Genomic DNA, 14,436 nt, shown 5'->3' on the forward strand with positions numbered 1-14,436 from the left:
TATCTAAATGTCCAGGCTCTGGGTTTGTGCAGGGTTGTCATACTGCAAAATACCTAGGCAGCAACTCAAAATAGCTGTTTTCTCATCACAATTGCCAATTGCTGTCCAAAGGAGTTGTAGCAATATGTGAATGTAGCTGTTTCGTGGTGTCTTCCCCAGGCTTGATTTTTATTTCTTAAAAATTGCTTGCCAAATTACTAATGAGAATGGTATCATACTTTATTTTTATTTCTCAATTATTATGTGGTAGGCCGTAATTTCAGATATTTATCAGTCACCGTATTTCCTGTCTTTTAAATGTTCTGTTTATGTCCCTTGCCCACTTATCCATTGGGAATCTAAATATTTTTCTTATCAATTTTGTGAGCTTTTGATTAACAGTCTCCTTTATGGTATTCTCTTTGAATATTTTTATTAGGCTTATTGTTTCAGCATAAAGAAATTTGGGAGTTTTGTATAGACAAACCTGTTGATGATTTTTTGTGACTTTTTTTTCTGTTTCTAATTTTTAAAAAAAAGTCACCCAGAGATTTATAAATATGTATAAATTCTTTTGATGGTTTTAAGACTTCCTTTGTTTTAATGTTGTCTTTTTTAGTTCACTGTATAGGTGTATCACATGAAGTGAGTGTTAATTGGTCTGTGTTTCAATTTCCCCAGCATTCTTTATGGAGTCTTACCCTTGCCATGTGATTTGTGATTTTTTTCCTTCTCAAGTTAACAATGTTTAGGAATTTACCATGTGGTATGCACTGTTCTGAGCATGTTGCATGAATTATCTCATTTTGTCCTCACTCCTCACAACCACCCTGTGAGGAAATGGAGTTCTCCTGTGCACTGTGCTCAGATTGCACTTTCATTTCTATCCTATGGCTATCTTCCTTTCTATTTTTATGACCCTACCATTCTGTCTTAATTATTAGAGCTGAGATGTGTTTTCCTCTAGAGAAAGTGTAAGATACCTCTACTGTTTCTTCTTTTTTCTATTTATTTATTTATTTTTCCAGATGAATTTAAGGGTTTCATGTCATGTTCCAAAAAGAATTTCATTGGAATATTTGTCGGAGTTGGTTTAATCCATGAATGATGCTGGAAATAATCTCATCTTTGCAGTATCAGTCAAGGTGTGTCTCCTGTCCTTAGCCTTGATGCCTGGTACATTCCAGGTGCTGAGTAAATGTCTACTGAGTGAAAGAATAGGTGAATGGAGAAATCTCTTATCTATCGTCTCCATCAACTCTCGGTTAATACCTCTCATTAATGTTTTCTAGCTTTTCCCCATTTGGTCCTACACATTTCACGTGAATGTTATTTCTTGGCATTGTAGATTTGATTTGTTGTTGCTGCCATAAAAGGTATCTTCTTCTGGGATTTTCTAATTATTTGTTTCCAGTATATGAGAAAATCATTTGTGGTTCCATATTTTTTTCATTCGTTATTTAAGGTTATTCTTCTGAAGGCATTCCCAAGGAATCCTTTGGATAGGCAGTTATTTCAGTCTATTATTAATAATTTTGTTTCTTATTTCCATGTAATTGTATCTGTTGTTCCTGTTCTAGAATTTCCCAAATACTGTTGAAAAGATTGATGATAATGGGCATTCTTGTTTTGATTCTAATTTTAATAGAAATCTAACTGCTCATCTACAGCCATACCACCCTGAACACGCCCCATCTCGTCTGATCTCGGAAGCTAAGCAGGGTTGGGCCTGGTTAGTACTTGGATGGGAGAAATCTAACTTTTCACTTTTAACCATGATGTTGGCTGGTGGTTTGCAATGCATGGTATCGTTGTTTATCTAGTTCTTTTTTTTTTTTTAAGATTTTATTTATTTATTTGACACAGAGAGAGAGACAGCGAGAGAGGGAACACAAGCAGGGGGAGTGGGAGAGGGAGAAGCAGGCTTCCCGCTGAGCAGGGAGCCCGACGCAGGGCTTGATCCCAGGACCCTGGGATCATGACCTGAGCTAAAGGCAGACGCTTAACAACTGAGCCACCCAGGTGCCCTGTTTATCTAGTTCTTAAAATGTATTTCACAAGGAATAATCTTTCAAAAGACTTGGAGTGACTTTCATCGAACATTTTGGTGTCCATTGAAGGAACTTGCTGCTGCTCCAGAGCATTGCTTTGGAAGAACCGAATAGCACGTACTTGTGATCTTTTAACTGAGCCAAAGAAGACATCTTCTTATTCCAATGCGATAATGAATGTTTCTGTGGCTTTCTTCTGGCTCCCTATTCCACTAATATGTGAGCCTGAATTCTGGAGGGTGGAAGAGCAGAGACTGAAGTACACATACCCTTTCATTTTATTGCTGACAGGGTGTAGAGCTTGGGTATTTCTGCATGCATGAATTTCTCAAAAGCAGTGGACTTGGATATATGCATGTGATAATGAGCTGAACAATAGCAGCAACGTTACTGCATGTAGAGTATAGGGGGCCATGACACTGAGATAAGGCTCTCTGCAAATTACACCATTTGGTCCTCAAGAAAAACACTGTGAGTAAGTTCTGCTGGCCTGTTTTAGGCATGAGGAAACTGTGACCTAGAGAAGTGGTAGCTTGTCCAGAATTGTACAGCTGAGAAACGACAGAGGCAAGATTTAGGCCTAGAACCTTCGTGGTTCCTTCGATAGCTCAGTCAGTAGAGCAGAGGACTGTAGGCCTAGAACCTTAGACCCCAGAGCACACACTCTTCACTGGTACTTTATCCCTTATTGCATTTGCTTTTAATTTGTGCTCTTATTTGGATCCTCTTGACTGGCGAGAAACAAAAGTTACTTGTAAAATAGAACCAAGCTTTAGGGGTGAATGGATGGATGGATGGATGGATACATACATATCTTAGGAGCTTGAGAGGACTAATGCATTTTGAAATGCTTATGGAGCCCAGTAATATAATAGTTCTTGTCTTAGTGGCAAATTTCCCAGATGTTTGACAGTGTAAACATATATAAAATACATATTAAAGTTTAGATGCTTTATATTTTGTGCAATAAATTGAAGCCTTAAAAAGAAAACATTTCATTAAAAAGAAACTCATTAGTTCTTGTCTTGTCTCCTGCATTAGTAATGAATGATAAGAACACAATTTCCTTAGAAGGAAGTTTACCTAATTACTTTAAGGCTAGGTAATAACTTCTTTCTAAGGACTTAGAGTCGGTATAGGTGACATGCTTTGTACTTGTAAATTTACTGGGTTTTTTCCTCTGCATTTTGTGGACAAATCAGTAAGATTGGCATAATCCATAGGTGCTACTAATGCTGTTATCCATAATTTCACCTTCTTGTCACTTTTCCCCGTAGTATTTCTGAGACAGCATTGTATATTTTGCACCCTCGGTGAAAGACACCTACTTGTTGTGAAACTCAGGATAGGTGTTTTTTGAAACAAGACACAAGTTTGTGGGAGAGTAGGAAATATCTGGGCACTTAGCCTTTATCACCTCTGATGAAGATACTAGATCAGTGATAGGGAGGGAGTGAGAACAGCCCATTGGGAAAGCTAGTGAAAATTAAAATCATTTTGGGGACTTTTCCAAATAACCCCCTTTCTTCCCTGACATAATGAGTTAGGTTTGCTGGGGCAGAGAAGTGTTTAAGAGCCGTGGTACTAACTAGTCAGCACAGGAAAGGAATTGCTTTACTGAAGTTTAACAGTAATTTTTCCATAAGCCTGGTCCTTTAAAAAAAAAAAAAAAAGCACATTGGAGGGTTACTACTTTTTTCTCTCTGAGTAGAAATGTTCCCAGGCCTGGAAAGAAGTCTTACCTTATTTTAAAATGTCTTAGGAAGGTGCATAAAAGTTTCTTTCTGGACTCTTTCCCAACTCTAGGAATTGCTTGAAATAGATTCTTCCTTGTGTCTCACAAATTAAATACCTCATTTGTGGCCCACCTGTTTTAGTTACTCTTTCTTGCATTTTAATCTAGCTTGTTTCAGGGCTTCTTTTTCTGACTCTTGGCTATTACTTACATTTGTCTCAAATTCATAAGGTGGCTCACTTTTGTATTTGTAGGAAATTCTCTATTTTCTTCTAGTTGTATCCCAGTGCAGTTTGATGTGGAGTGTTAAGATCTGTCCTGTGCCCGGCCTTAGTCCTGTTATGTGTTTTATTGGGCTCATTTCCTGGTTGTAGAGATGAATCCCATCCTTTTTCCCTTTCTCCTTGCCTTTTCCTGTCTCTTCCTTAGTACTGCCCATGTCTCTTAGATGCCCAGGATTTTATCCTGAAACTAATCTTATTTTTCATTTAGATAAGTCAGATTCTGACATCTGATATGCAAAAGATAAATTTCCCTCTCCTGTATGTAGAAGACTTTTAATTTTGTAAATATTTATTTGTTTATTTATTTTTAAAAGATTTTATTTATTTATTTGACACAGAGAGAGACACAGCGAGAGAGGGACCACAAGCAGGGGGAGTGGGAGAGGGACGAGCAGGCTTCCCGTGGAGCAGGGAGCCCGATGCGGGGCTCGATCCCAGGACCCCGGGATCATGACCTGAGCCGAAGGCAAGACGCTTAACGACCGAGCCACCCAGGCGCCCCTAATTTTGTAAATATTTAAATTTTCCGTTAATAAATGGTCTATTAAATATGCACTAAAACTGTTCCTTTACATGTCTTTAAAGCCAGACTTTTTATTGTGTTTCCAATACTTAAATGCAAAAAACAAAGCCATTAAACTTTCCTTATTAAAATGCAAGGCCTAGTGTCTTCTAGCTTTTTGAAGAGCTTTTGTCCATTATATAATCTGTAAAGTAGCCAAGAGTTCCTCAGAAGCAGGACATCATTTAGATTTGAAACAATTATGGCTTGTGTGTAAAATAATGATGTGGCATAACCATTCATGGGGTGGAAACCACAGTATACTTTAGTGGCAAAATCCTTGGCTACCTCCAATATTTCATTTACCATAAAGACTTTACCAAGGTACCCCAGAACAGAAATGGTTAGGTCATTTTGATTCTACTAAATAGATTAAGTTGGTATGACTAGGAAGCCAAATGACACAGTTATGAGCATAGACCTTTTATTTTTTTTTCCCAGATGTTTGACAGTGTAAACATACATAAAATACATATTAAAGTTTAGATGCTTTATATTTTGTGCAATAAATTGAAGCCTTAAAAAGAAAACATTTCATTAAAAAGAAAGAAACTCATTAGTTTTACTTAATTAAGACAGTAAAATAGCAGCAAGTACCAAGACATTGTGCACTTCTTTTATTTAAGACAAGTTACTTCATTTACATCAGAGTCAGAAATGTAAGACTGGCTTTCTTGAATACTTATATAGCTTGAATCACTGGTTAGGTAGGGGCATATTTTCCCAACTATACATCAGGGAAGAGTTCTTTCATTAGTTTCAAAAAATGCAGACCCTCAAACAGCCAGCATGACCACAGCATTGAGCATTAAGAGAAATGAAGCATTTACTTTCCAAGCACTTGCCACAGAAGGTAAGCGAGTCTTTACATTTGTGGTTGTCTCTTCCCTCCGTAAGTTAAGGGTTGTGCTTTGTTGAGGCATTTCAGAGAAATTATTTGGCATGCCACTAGTAATACTTAGGGTCATGGGTGTTGGGGATGATTTTGTTGAGCTAGTGAGGCTTGTGTTTGTAACCATTCCATCTTGGAGATGAATAGTTAGAGTTGCAGCTGCTGCTTCATGTGAATTGATGGTTTCTATGGATGTCTCTTCTGGGTAGGGCACAAAAGCCTTGTCAGTGCTAGCAAAGGTGGTATCTTTCCTTAGAGTGGCACCAAACGTCGTTTCCTTTGTTCGATATTGTTTGGGTGTTTTGGTCACTTTGGGTTGAGTAACCATACTCAGAGAGTTAATGGTGTCCACTGTCTGCATCCCACTTACAGTGAACAAGCTTGAGGTAAATCCAGAAGGTGTGGGATATATGTTATGTTCCTTCAAAGATGATATTTGGCTAGAACAGGGAGTCCCTATCACATGGGCTTTTGTTTCCATCATCCACTTCAATAAGTAAGTAATGTTTTGTTTGTGGTCACATGACCACCTGTTATTGTAAAGGGTTATCTCTTGCAACTGAAAGAGGTGGTCAAAAGCTTGATCTGGAATGAATGTGAACTTATTATTGTGCAGGTAAAGATGTGTGAGATTTGTCAGGTTTATTAATGTTCCTGGAAGGATTTGTGTCAAGGAATTGTTAGACAGGTCCACGATATGTAGTTTGGAGGGCATATTGGTTGGAACTGTCCAAAGTTTGTTACTACTGAGGTTGAGAACCTCAAGACTTCTTAGTGTATTTTTAATGAGGACAACCTTTTCCAGCATATTCTTAGAAACATCCAGAAATTTAAGGTTCCACTGATAAGCAGTATCAGATTTGTCAAGCAGTTTAATGTTGTTGTTAGCAGCAGACATGTTCCAGAGGGACCGAGGTAACTGAGCAGGCAGGCTTTCGAGCCTGTTGTTTGAAATGTCCAGGGTCCTCAGATTGGTGTATTGGGTTAACTGGTTATGAAGATCAGTAAAATGGTTATAAGACAGATTTAAATGGATAATATTCTCTTGCAGTCCAGATGGTAATGTAGTCAAGTTTCTGCCTGAACAGTCCACATGTCTGTGCCTCTCTGTGCATATACATTGGAGAGGACAAATGCATAAAATACCAGGTGTGAGAAACAGAAGGATGAACAAGCTGGGAGACATTTTCAATATCTGATATTCCATCAAAGCCTGGAAACAAACAGATACACCCTTCTTTTAATATGCAAACACAATTAGGCATCTGCATGGGTCAGTTAGCATTAGGCAAAATTTTCAATAAACCTCCTTGTTGTTGAGTCCTTTTATAATTGTTCCAGTGATTAAACTAACAAAGCTCCCCTTCATTTATAGTCCAAATGCTTAATCCTTCAATTGGGGCTATGTGGTAGAGAGAGACTCTCTCCCCCTACTTGCTTCTGCATTTTCTCCCTTCTCTTCTCCCTTCTTTTACCATAGATAGTCTTTCTTATTTATCTTCCTAGAGCCTGTACATTACAAAATGGCATTCTCTGCATAGAAAGAGTCAGAATCTTAAGCTATTACTATTTTTGATAATATCCTTTCTTACTCTGATAGGAAAAAATGGCTGTCGAGTCTGTTTTGTTTTTTTTGGTTTTTTTGTTTTTAAATCTCGGCAGTAATGTTATAGTCAATGTGTATGTAGAGTAAGATTTTATTTAGATATTAAAACAATACTTTGATATTCATCTTTGTCTTTTTAGGATAAATATATCCTTGTAAAACATTTTAAGGCACTTGAAAAATTCAGACCAACACCATACCCTTAAACCTCGCATTTTATAGTGATTTTTTTCTGTATATTTCAGTGCCGATGCTAAAAGAAAGCAATGTGGACATTCACAAAGTGAATGAATATTAAAAAGAAACCCCTCTACTGACAATGCAGCAAATTTCTGGTGCATGCACTTGCTTCTGAATATATATTCAGTCCTCACACTGACTTTTTCTTTAAAAAAGGGGGGGAAAAATCCCAAAGTCAGTCTTTTACTGATCTAAATAACAGCTTACCATAGTGTCGTCTTCAGCAGCAGCATCTCATTTTCTCCGGGAAACTTAAGCTTAAAGGTCGCCTTGTTCTGGAGAGTGGGCACCGCTTCTGGCTGTGGGCTGTGCTTGCCTGCTCAGCTAGCTGCATTGTGTCGCTGTGAGCTGAAGCTCTGCAACCACCTGATCAGCGCCACATAGGAGGACTGCAGAGCTGTCATTGGTGCTGACTCAAATTTATTGCAAGAGGTGCACACGCAACAAAATGGACCCCAGAAATTTTTTTTTTAATTTACAGCATCGAGCAGACCTATATATCTCTGGTTTGCTATAGGATATAGTGCCTCATCCACATTAGACCTGGCCCTTACTCATTTTTGTGTATTTGTCTGAGCTCATGTTCTACATTCGAACATTGCCTCTTGAAGAATTTGTGGTTCTTTTTAAAGCCTCTACTCTTTATTCTTTTTACACACTGAAAAATGTTGAAAATGAATTTGACCTTCCTGTGGATGGTTTTCTAAGACGTTAATTTAACTATTTTTAACTCCTGCCTTTTCATGTTCTTCTAAAATGGTTCAGTTGTCATGTCACATTTTAAAATAACATAATACAATCTGTTTCATTTTCATGTGCTCCCCCAACATGGTGATTATTACGCTTTTCAAATTTATCAACCACTTAAACCTTCATCTTCCTTTTTTGGAAGTACTGAACTACTTCATCTGGTTATTTTGTCTTTATCCTTCTGATACAAAGGATCATTTAACCCAGACTACACACAAGCAAGACTACATTTTTAAATGAGCATCATATGCTTTTAATTAAATTTATGTGGTCAAATATGTTTTATTTTATGTCTTTTAGGTGAAGGATTTTTTTTTTCTTCATGCAGCTTTACTTTGTTCAGTGAGTGGGTATACGAATTGTTTTCTCCAGAGACATCTTCGATGCTGTAGGAGTGACCGTTTATTTGATTTTATGTTTTAAAAATAATAGCATCAATCTTAGGTGATTTCTTCAGAATGTTTCACGTTTGGTCTTACTGAGAAAGCAATTTAGAGTTTTTAAATTGCATGAAATAATGTCAAAGGCAAAACTTTTGGTCATGAGTTTTATAAAATGTGACCAGATTTATAGTAACTTCTGCCTAACTTTTTAGTGGATTGATTGTATAAATAATCTGTTAAAACTCAAATCTAATTTCCAGAATAACCAGTTTACCTTAGAAAAGAAAGCAGATAGGGGCACCTGGGTGGCTCAGTCTTTAAGCGTCTGCCTTCGGCTCAGGTCGTGGTCCCAGGGTCCTGGGATCCAGCCCTGCATTGGGCTCCCTGCTCCACGGGAAACCTGCTTCTCCCTCTCCCACTCCCCCTGCTTGTGTTCCCTCTCTCACTGTGTGTCTCTCTCTGTCAAATAAATAAATAAAATCTTTTAAAAAAATTAATGTTCCTCGAAAAGTATCTACGTTTTAAAAGTCTGCAGTGTTAGAAATTTATTATTGATTAGGTGCTTTATTCCCACTTGGAGAGTTCAGCCTTGGACTCTTAATAAGATTCTTTCTATGGATTTCAGAAACCAGTCATCGGTCTTAGTGCTTAAAAGCAATGTGTTAAAAATACTACATTCAGCAGTATTGTTGTAGAAATAGGGAATGATTGTTTTGACATTTAGATTTCTTATATGTTAGCTCCTGTTTATACTTTTATTCTTCAAAGGATGTGGTTGAGGGTCAGTTTACCAACACTTAAATCTCTGTTATAATTTTAGGAAGCCTCATTACATCAGTGTGGAAGTGGAGTTACCCAGTTCCATTATACTTACCAGTACTTTTGTTTTAAACCAAGAACTTGTTATTTCATTAACTTACGGATTCAAATGAATTTGGGGTTAGGCTTCATTGAGATTAGGTTCTGCTGTATATAATAGAAAATTCCAGTACAATATTAGTGACAGTATTTCTCTTTCAAGTTTGGGGACATACCAATTGCTTCCTATTATTCAAAAATTGTTATAAAATTCTCAGAGAGGAAACATTTTAATGTATTTGAATTGTAACAATTTGTCCTTATGCTTTTAAGAAATTCTCATGAAATAGGGGCACCTGTGGGTTAAGCTCAGTAGGTAAAGCGTCTGCCTTTGGCTCAGGTCATGATCCCAGGGTCCTGCTCAGTGGGGAGCCTGCTTCTCCCTCTCCCCACCCTCAGCTCGTGCTCTCTGTCGCGCTCTCTCTTTCTCAAATAAATAAATAAAATATTAAAAGAATTCTCTTGAAATAAAATAATAGTATATTATTATTACTCAAAAAATAAGAATTTTGTATAGGCTTAAGTATTTGTTACAACTTATTTTAGATATTAGATATTATTTCAGACACATTGTATTTTAGATAAGCCTGTCAAGTCAAGAATTACAGCTCTTTAGGCAACTATTATATTCTAGACTAAGCAGTACATTCATTTACATATTCTTTTGTGAAACACACTGTCCTAGGATATATTACCCCAACATTGTGAAAGGTATAACAGATTGCCTGCCAGGAAACAACTGTCCCATGGTAATCAACAGTTTGGAAACCTAATCAGTTTGTCTTTTTTTTTTAATCTGATTCCCATTTTATTTTATTTTTTCATTAAGCTTTTTAATTTTAACTCCAGTATAGTTAACATACAGTGTTCTATTAGTTTCAGATCTACAAAATAGTGATTCCACAATTCTGTACATTACTCAGTGCTTGTCATAATGTGTATATAGTTTATCTTTCTTTCTTAAGTTCATAACATTTGTCATGCTTGGGAGTAAAAGTATTATATTTTCTATTTTTAGTAATATAGTTGGCTATTCAGATTGAATTTCCTGCTGAAAACAATTAGAGTACTGAACAAAGTATTTGATAGCATGGACGAACTGACAAGATAGAAATTATCAGGTCAAAACCCAGGTGGATCAGTTTCTTGTCTCACCTCCCCATACTGTTGGCTTGTTGCCAAAACTCAGTTATTTGGTCATCTGGATTTATCTGTTTGCTTCCTTGTGAACATTTAATTTATTCCTCTATCCCCCATATTTCCTACAAATGGTTCCTAACAGCATTAATGTAATTGTTTATTTGTGTCATCGTTTCAAAATAATGCCAGTATTGCTACAATTAGATTATAGACTACTGAATAAAATTTAAGATTTCTTTGCCATTCTGTTCTTAGAATATATTTCACTAAGGATGATAGTCAATTCTGTGCTCTAATGCAACTTGAAATAAGGTTTTTTTCTATATGTTTATATCACCAACTTTACATGAAGTGAGGTTCTTTAGTTTCAGTTATCAGTTTCCAGGGACTGCTTAAGTCAAAACTATATAACAAGGTATATTCAGGGAAATCTTGCTTCTCTATCCCCTTCACCCTATTGCACTCTTCCTCTTATTGGTGACTGTTTGTATTAGCTTTTGGTTCTATTTTAACAGTATTTTCCTTTGTTTTGTTTTGTAAACATACAAAAATATGTATTATATGTTCTTAATCCCTTTTCTTATATTAAGGGCTGCATACTAAATATACTGTTATACATCCTTTAAAAAAAAGATTTTATTTATTTGAGAGAGAGAGCACAAGCTGCAGAGAGGGAGGGAGGGAGGGAGACAGGCAAGCAGACCCCATGCTGAGCAAAAGGAGTCTAATGCGGGCTCAGTGTGGGGTTCAGTCCCAGGACCTTGAGATCACAACCCGAGCCAAAACCAGGAGTCAGACGCTTAACTGACTGAAGCCACCCAGGCGCGCCTAGTGTTTACACATCCTGTTCTTTTTTTTCCTGAATATATCTTGAAGATCTTTCTACATCAGCATACAGGGACCTTTAACGTTCATTTCACAAGGCATAGGACTCCATTTGTGAGTGTACCATGGTTTATTCAACTAGTCCCTATTGATGGATGTCTGGGTTGTTTCCAGACTTTTGTTATTACAAATAATGCCAGTGAATACCCTTGCACCTAAGTAATTTCAATTTTGTCCAATGAATCTTTGAAAAAGATTAATAAAAATAGGATTGCTGAGTAAAAGGGACTTTTCTGGATGTTACCAGATTCGTCTGTGTAGTGCATACCATTTTGCAGTCCCAGCAGCAGTGTATCAGGGTGTCAGTTCTGTATCACCTCACCATACACTTTGTTGTGGAACTTTTGGATTTATGTCAATGTCATAGGTAAGAGTATCTCCGTGTAATTTTAAATACATCTCTCTTATTACGAAGAACGTTGTATATCTTTATGTATGTTTTTAGGGACCATTTAGATTCTTTCTTCTTTGACTGTCTTAGGTTTTGCACATTTTTTCTATTCTGTTGTGTGTCTTTCCCTCCCCCTAAATAGGATTTTTTTTTTTTAATTTAGAGATATTAGCCCTTTGCCTTAGAGTTCCAGTTTCCCTTTATTTCCAGTTTACCTTCGACTTTATTGTGGTAGAGTTTGTTTCTTTTCTTCCTTTTTTTTTTTTGACATTTGAAAATTTTTTATGTAACTGGAATTTTCTTTTTATTGCTTCTAGATTTTAAGTCTCAGCTGGGAAGGTTTTTCTCACTTCCAGATTATAAAGGAATTTTTATATTTTCTTCTGGTACTTGGGTAATTTTGTTTTATATTTAGATCTCTGGTCTGTTTGGTGTTTATTCTAATGTAGTGTGAAATATGGATCCAATTTTATCTTTTTCCAAATATCTATCCAATTGTCCCCATAGTTTTTTCTACTGGTTGGAGATTTGAATCTATTTTTGGACTTTCCATTCCATTCGTCTAATCATGTATCCGTATCACAGTACATGATTATTATAATATTTTAATTCTAGGTACCCAGATATTTTGTACTTTACTTTTTTTATTAGAACCAGGTAATAACAATTACAAGTCAAGTCATTGTGTCCCCCACTACCGACCCCAAATGGAGTACATGTATGATATATATAGATATATGCTGCAGTGCGTGAAGTAGGTGCCCTTTGGTCCTGTGTAAGTGAAAAGAGTGCTGAACCAGGAGTCAGGGAATAGGCTCAACTTTTAGTACCACCACTAAGCAAGTCACTACTCTCTCGGCCTCTTTTCTCAGCAGTGAGCAAATAAAAAGAATTGAACTAGATGGTCTTCAGGGTTGTTTCTGAATCTAGTTAATGCTGATCAGGTAAGAGCACCACTGCTGTGTGGTAATTCGGTCTACTTTTTATTCCCCTGTACCTTGTCCTTTTGCCATATTTATGAAGTAAACTTTCTCTAATGCTCTGGATCCTGGTTCTTTCATCTTTTTTGTAGGTTTTTCTTTGTTCTAGCATTTTCTTCTCTCCTGTATTTCTTCTATTAGCTTGCATTTCTTTCTGCTGATTAAGCAAGGATTGCCACTGGGTGGCCCCTCAGCTTCCACTGACCTCAGTGGGGAAAAATTGCATGCAGTAAATGGGAATTATTTTTTCCCCCGGCAGAGAATTAAAACAAAACAAAACCAAAAACTAGCTGCTGACACTGAGTCTGTTCTTCGGTTGTACAATGATCAGAATAAAGAAAGCTGCATGTCGGTTTTGAAGAAATCAGATAAGACTCTAACCAGGTCATGAGCTCCTGATTGATCTGTAAGAGTTGGTACTTCCCTATATTTCCCAGCACCCATCCTTCAAGAGATCAGGGAAGAAGGTGATGAGAAAGAAGAGCAAACATGTGGAAAGAGCCTCTTTAGGTAATCATCTTACATGTAAAATGAGGGAGGGTTATGATGTTTTAAAGCGCATCAGTCTTAAATGTATCTTACTTAAGCTAACTAGAATATTTACAGTTCAGAAGATTAATAGGAAATGCTTGAACTCCTGATTGCTGCTGGGTAAATAAACCTTTAAAGTGCTAAGTTTGTAAAACAACATGAAAGAAACATTTTAATGTGGAAGACAGAGAACCAATGTAATAGGACAATAAACATGCTTCAGGAATAAACATCAGGAAAAGTAAGTTCAAGGAAGTGTTTCTACAGATAAAAAGTTTTAATGGTCAGTAAGGGATGGTTTAAAAGATTTAAAGGGAAACATTGTAGATAAAATTTCAGTGTCCAAAAGCTTGCTCGTTTTTTATTAAAGATGGAGCTTTGTTAGTTTCTTGAACACCAGTGCTACAAATAAATACTACATTTTGTTCTGAAAAACCCCAGAACTATGAGGGGTTCTTCAAGGTCAAACTACCAACAAGACCACCACATTTCATTATGAGTGAGATTTCCCCTGGGAGTTAGGGTAGGGTAAGGAGGAAGATTACGTGCTTGTTGGGCAAAGAAGCGCTTTGGCAGGCACCGGTTGGTACCCCCACAAGCATAGCCAAGGAACGCTTGCCACATGGACTCTGACAAAGATTGGGCCCACCCCTACTCTGGTAACTCAGATTCATCACTTATCAGGTAATGGAGGAAAGGTGAAATTCTGTATATGAACAGTGGTTTAAGAGTTTATAGTGTCAGAAAGTATAAGATTAGTGAAAGTTGAGAACCATCTGTATTTGATACAGTCTGTTTTTCTTGGAAAAATCATTCAAATTTGGAATGAAGCCATAGAGGTATGGTTTAGTGTATGTGGTTTGGTTTTGTTTTCCTTTATAAGATTTCTTTTGTTTGGGTGCTTGAACCATAGAAAGAAGAAATTGTTTAAAGAGGCTAGTTTTAAAAATTGTGCTCTCCCAACAAGATGAGAAAATGTCTACAGTTTATGGTGCATGCTCCTATTTTTTCAGAGTAGATATCCCCAATCCAACACCCCCCCCCATTTGATGTTTTAACAGATTTGCTTTACTGTTTCCAGTGAGAGCTAAAAGGAAATTTTTGTATTCTCAAACATGCATTTTAGTTTCTCATCCCCACAAACTTGGAATATTTGAGGTATTAATTTA

At 36.8% G+C, this 14,436-nt stretch overlaps 2 protein-coding genes across 9 annotated transcripts in view; one reads left to right on the forward strand and one right to left on the reverse strand.

Annotated features, from left to right (window-relative positions):
- Positions 1–14,436, forward strand: part of NF1 (neurofibromin 1) — a 276,874-nt gene that overhangs the window by 199,272 nt on the left and 63,166 nt on the right. The gene's annotated exons all lie outside the window — the stretch shown is intronic.
- Positions 5,206–8,933, reverse strand: OMG (oligodendrocyte myelin glycoprotein). The gene is made up of 2 exons (XM_025851209.2): positions 7,557–8,933; positions 5,206–6,716 (listed from the first exon to the last, which is right to left on the reverse strand). Exons 1-2 carry the CDS (start codon positions 7,557–7,559, stop codon positions 5,388–5,390), a joined length of 1,332 nt encoding a protein of 443 aa, XP_025706994.1. The 5' UTR covers positions 7,560–8,933; the 3' UTR covers positions 5,206–5,387.

This window comes from Callorhinus ursinus, unplaced genomic scaffold, assembly GCF_003265705.2.
Source record: "Callorhinus ursinus isolate GAN/ISIS: 27379988/994484 unplaced genomic scaffold, GSC_fseal_2.0 scaffold34, whole genome shotgun sequence".
NCBI classification, from domain to species: domain Eukaryota; kingdom Metazoa; phylum Chordata; class Mammalia; order Carnivora; family Otariidae; genus Callorhinus; species Callorhinus ursinus.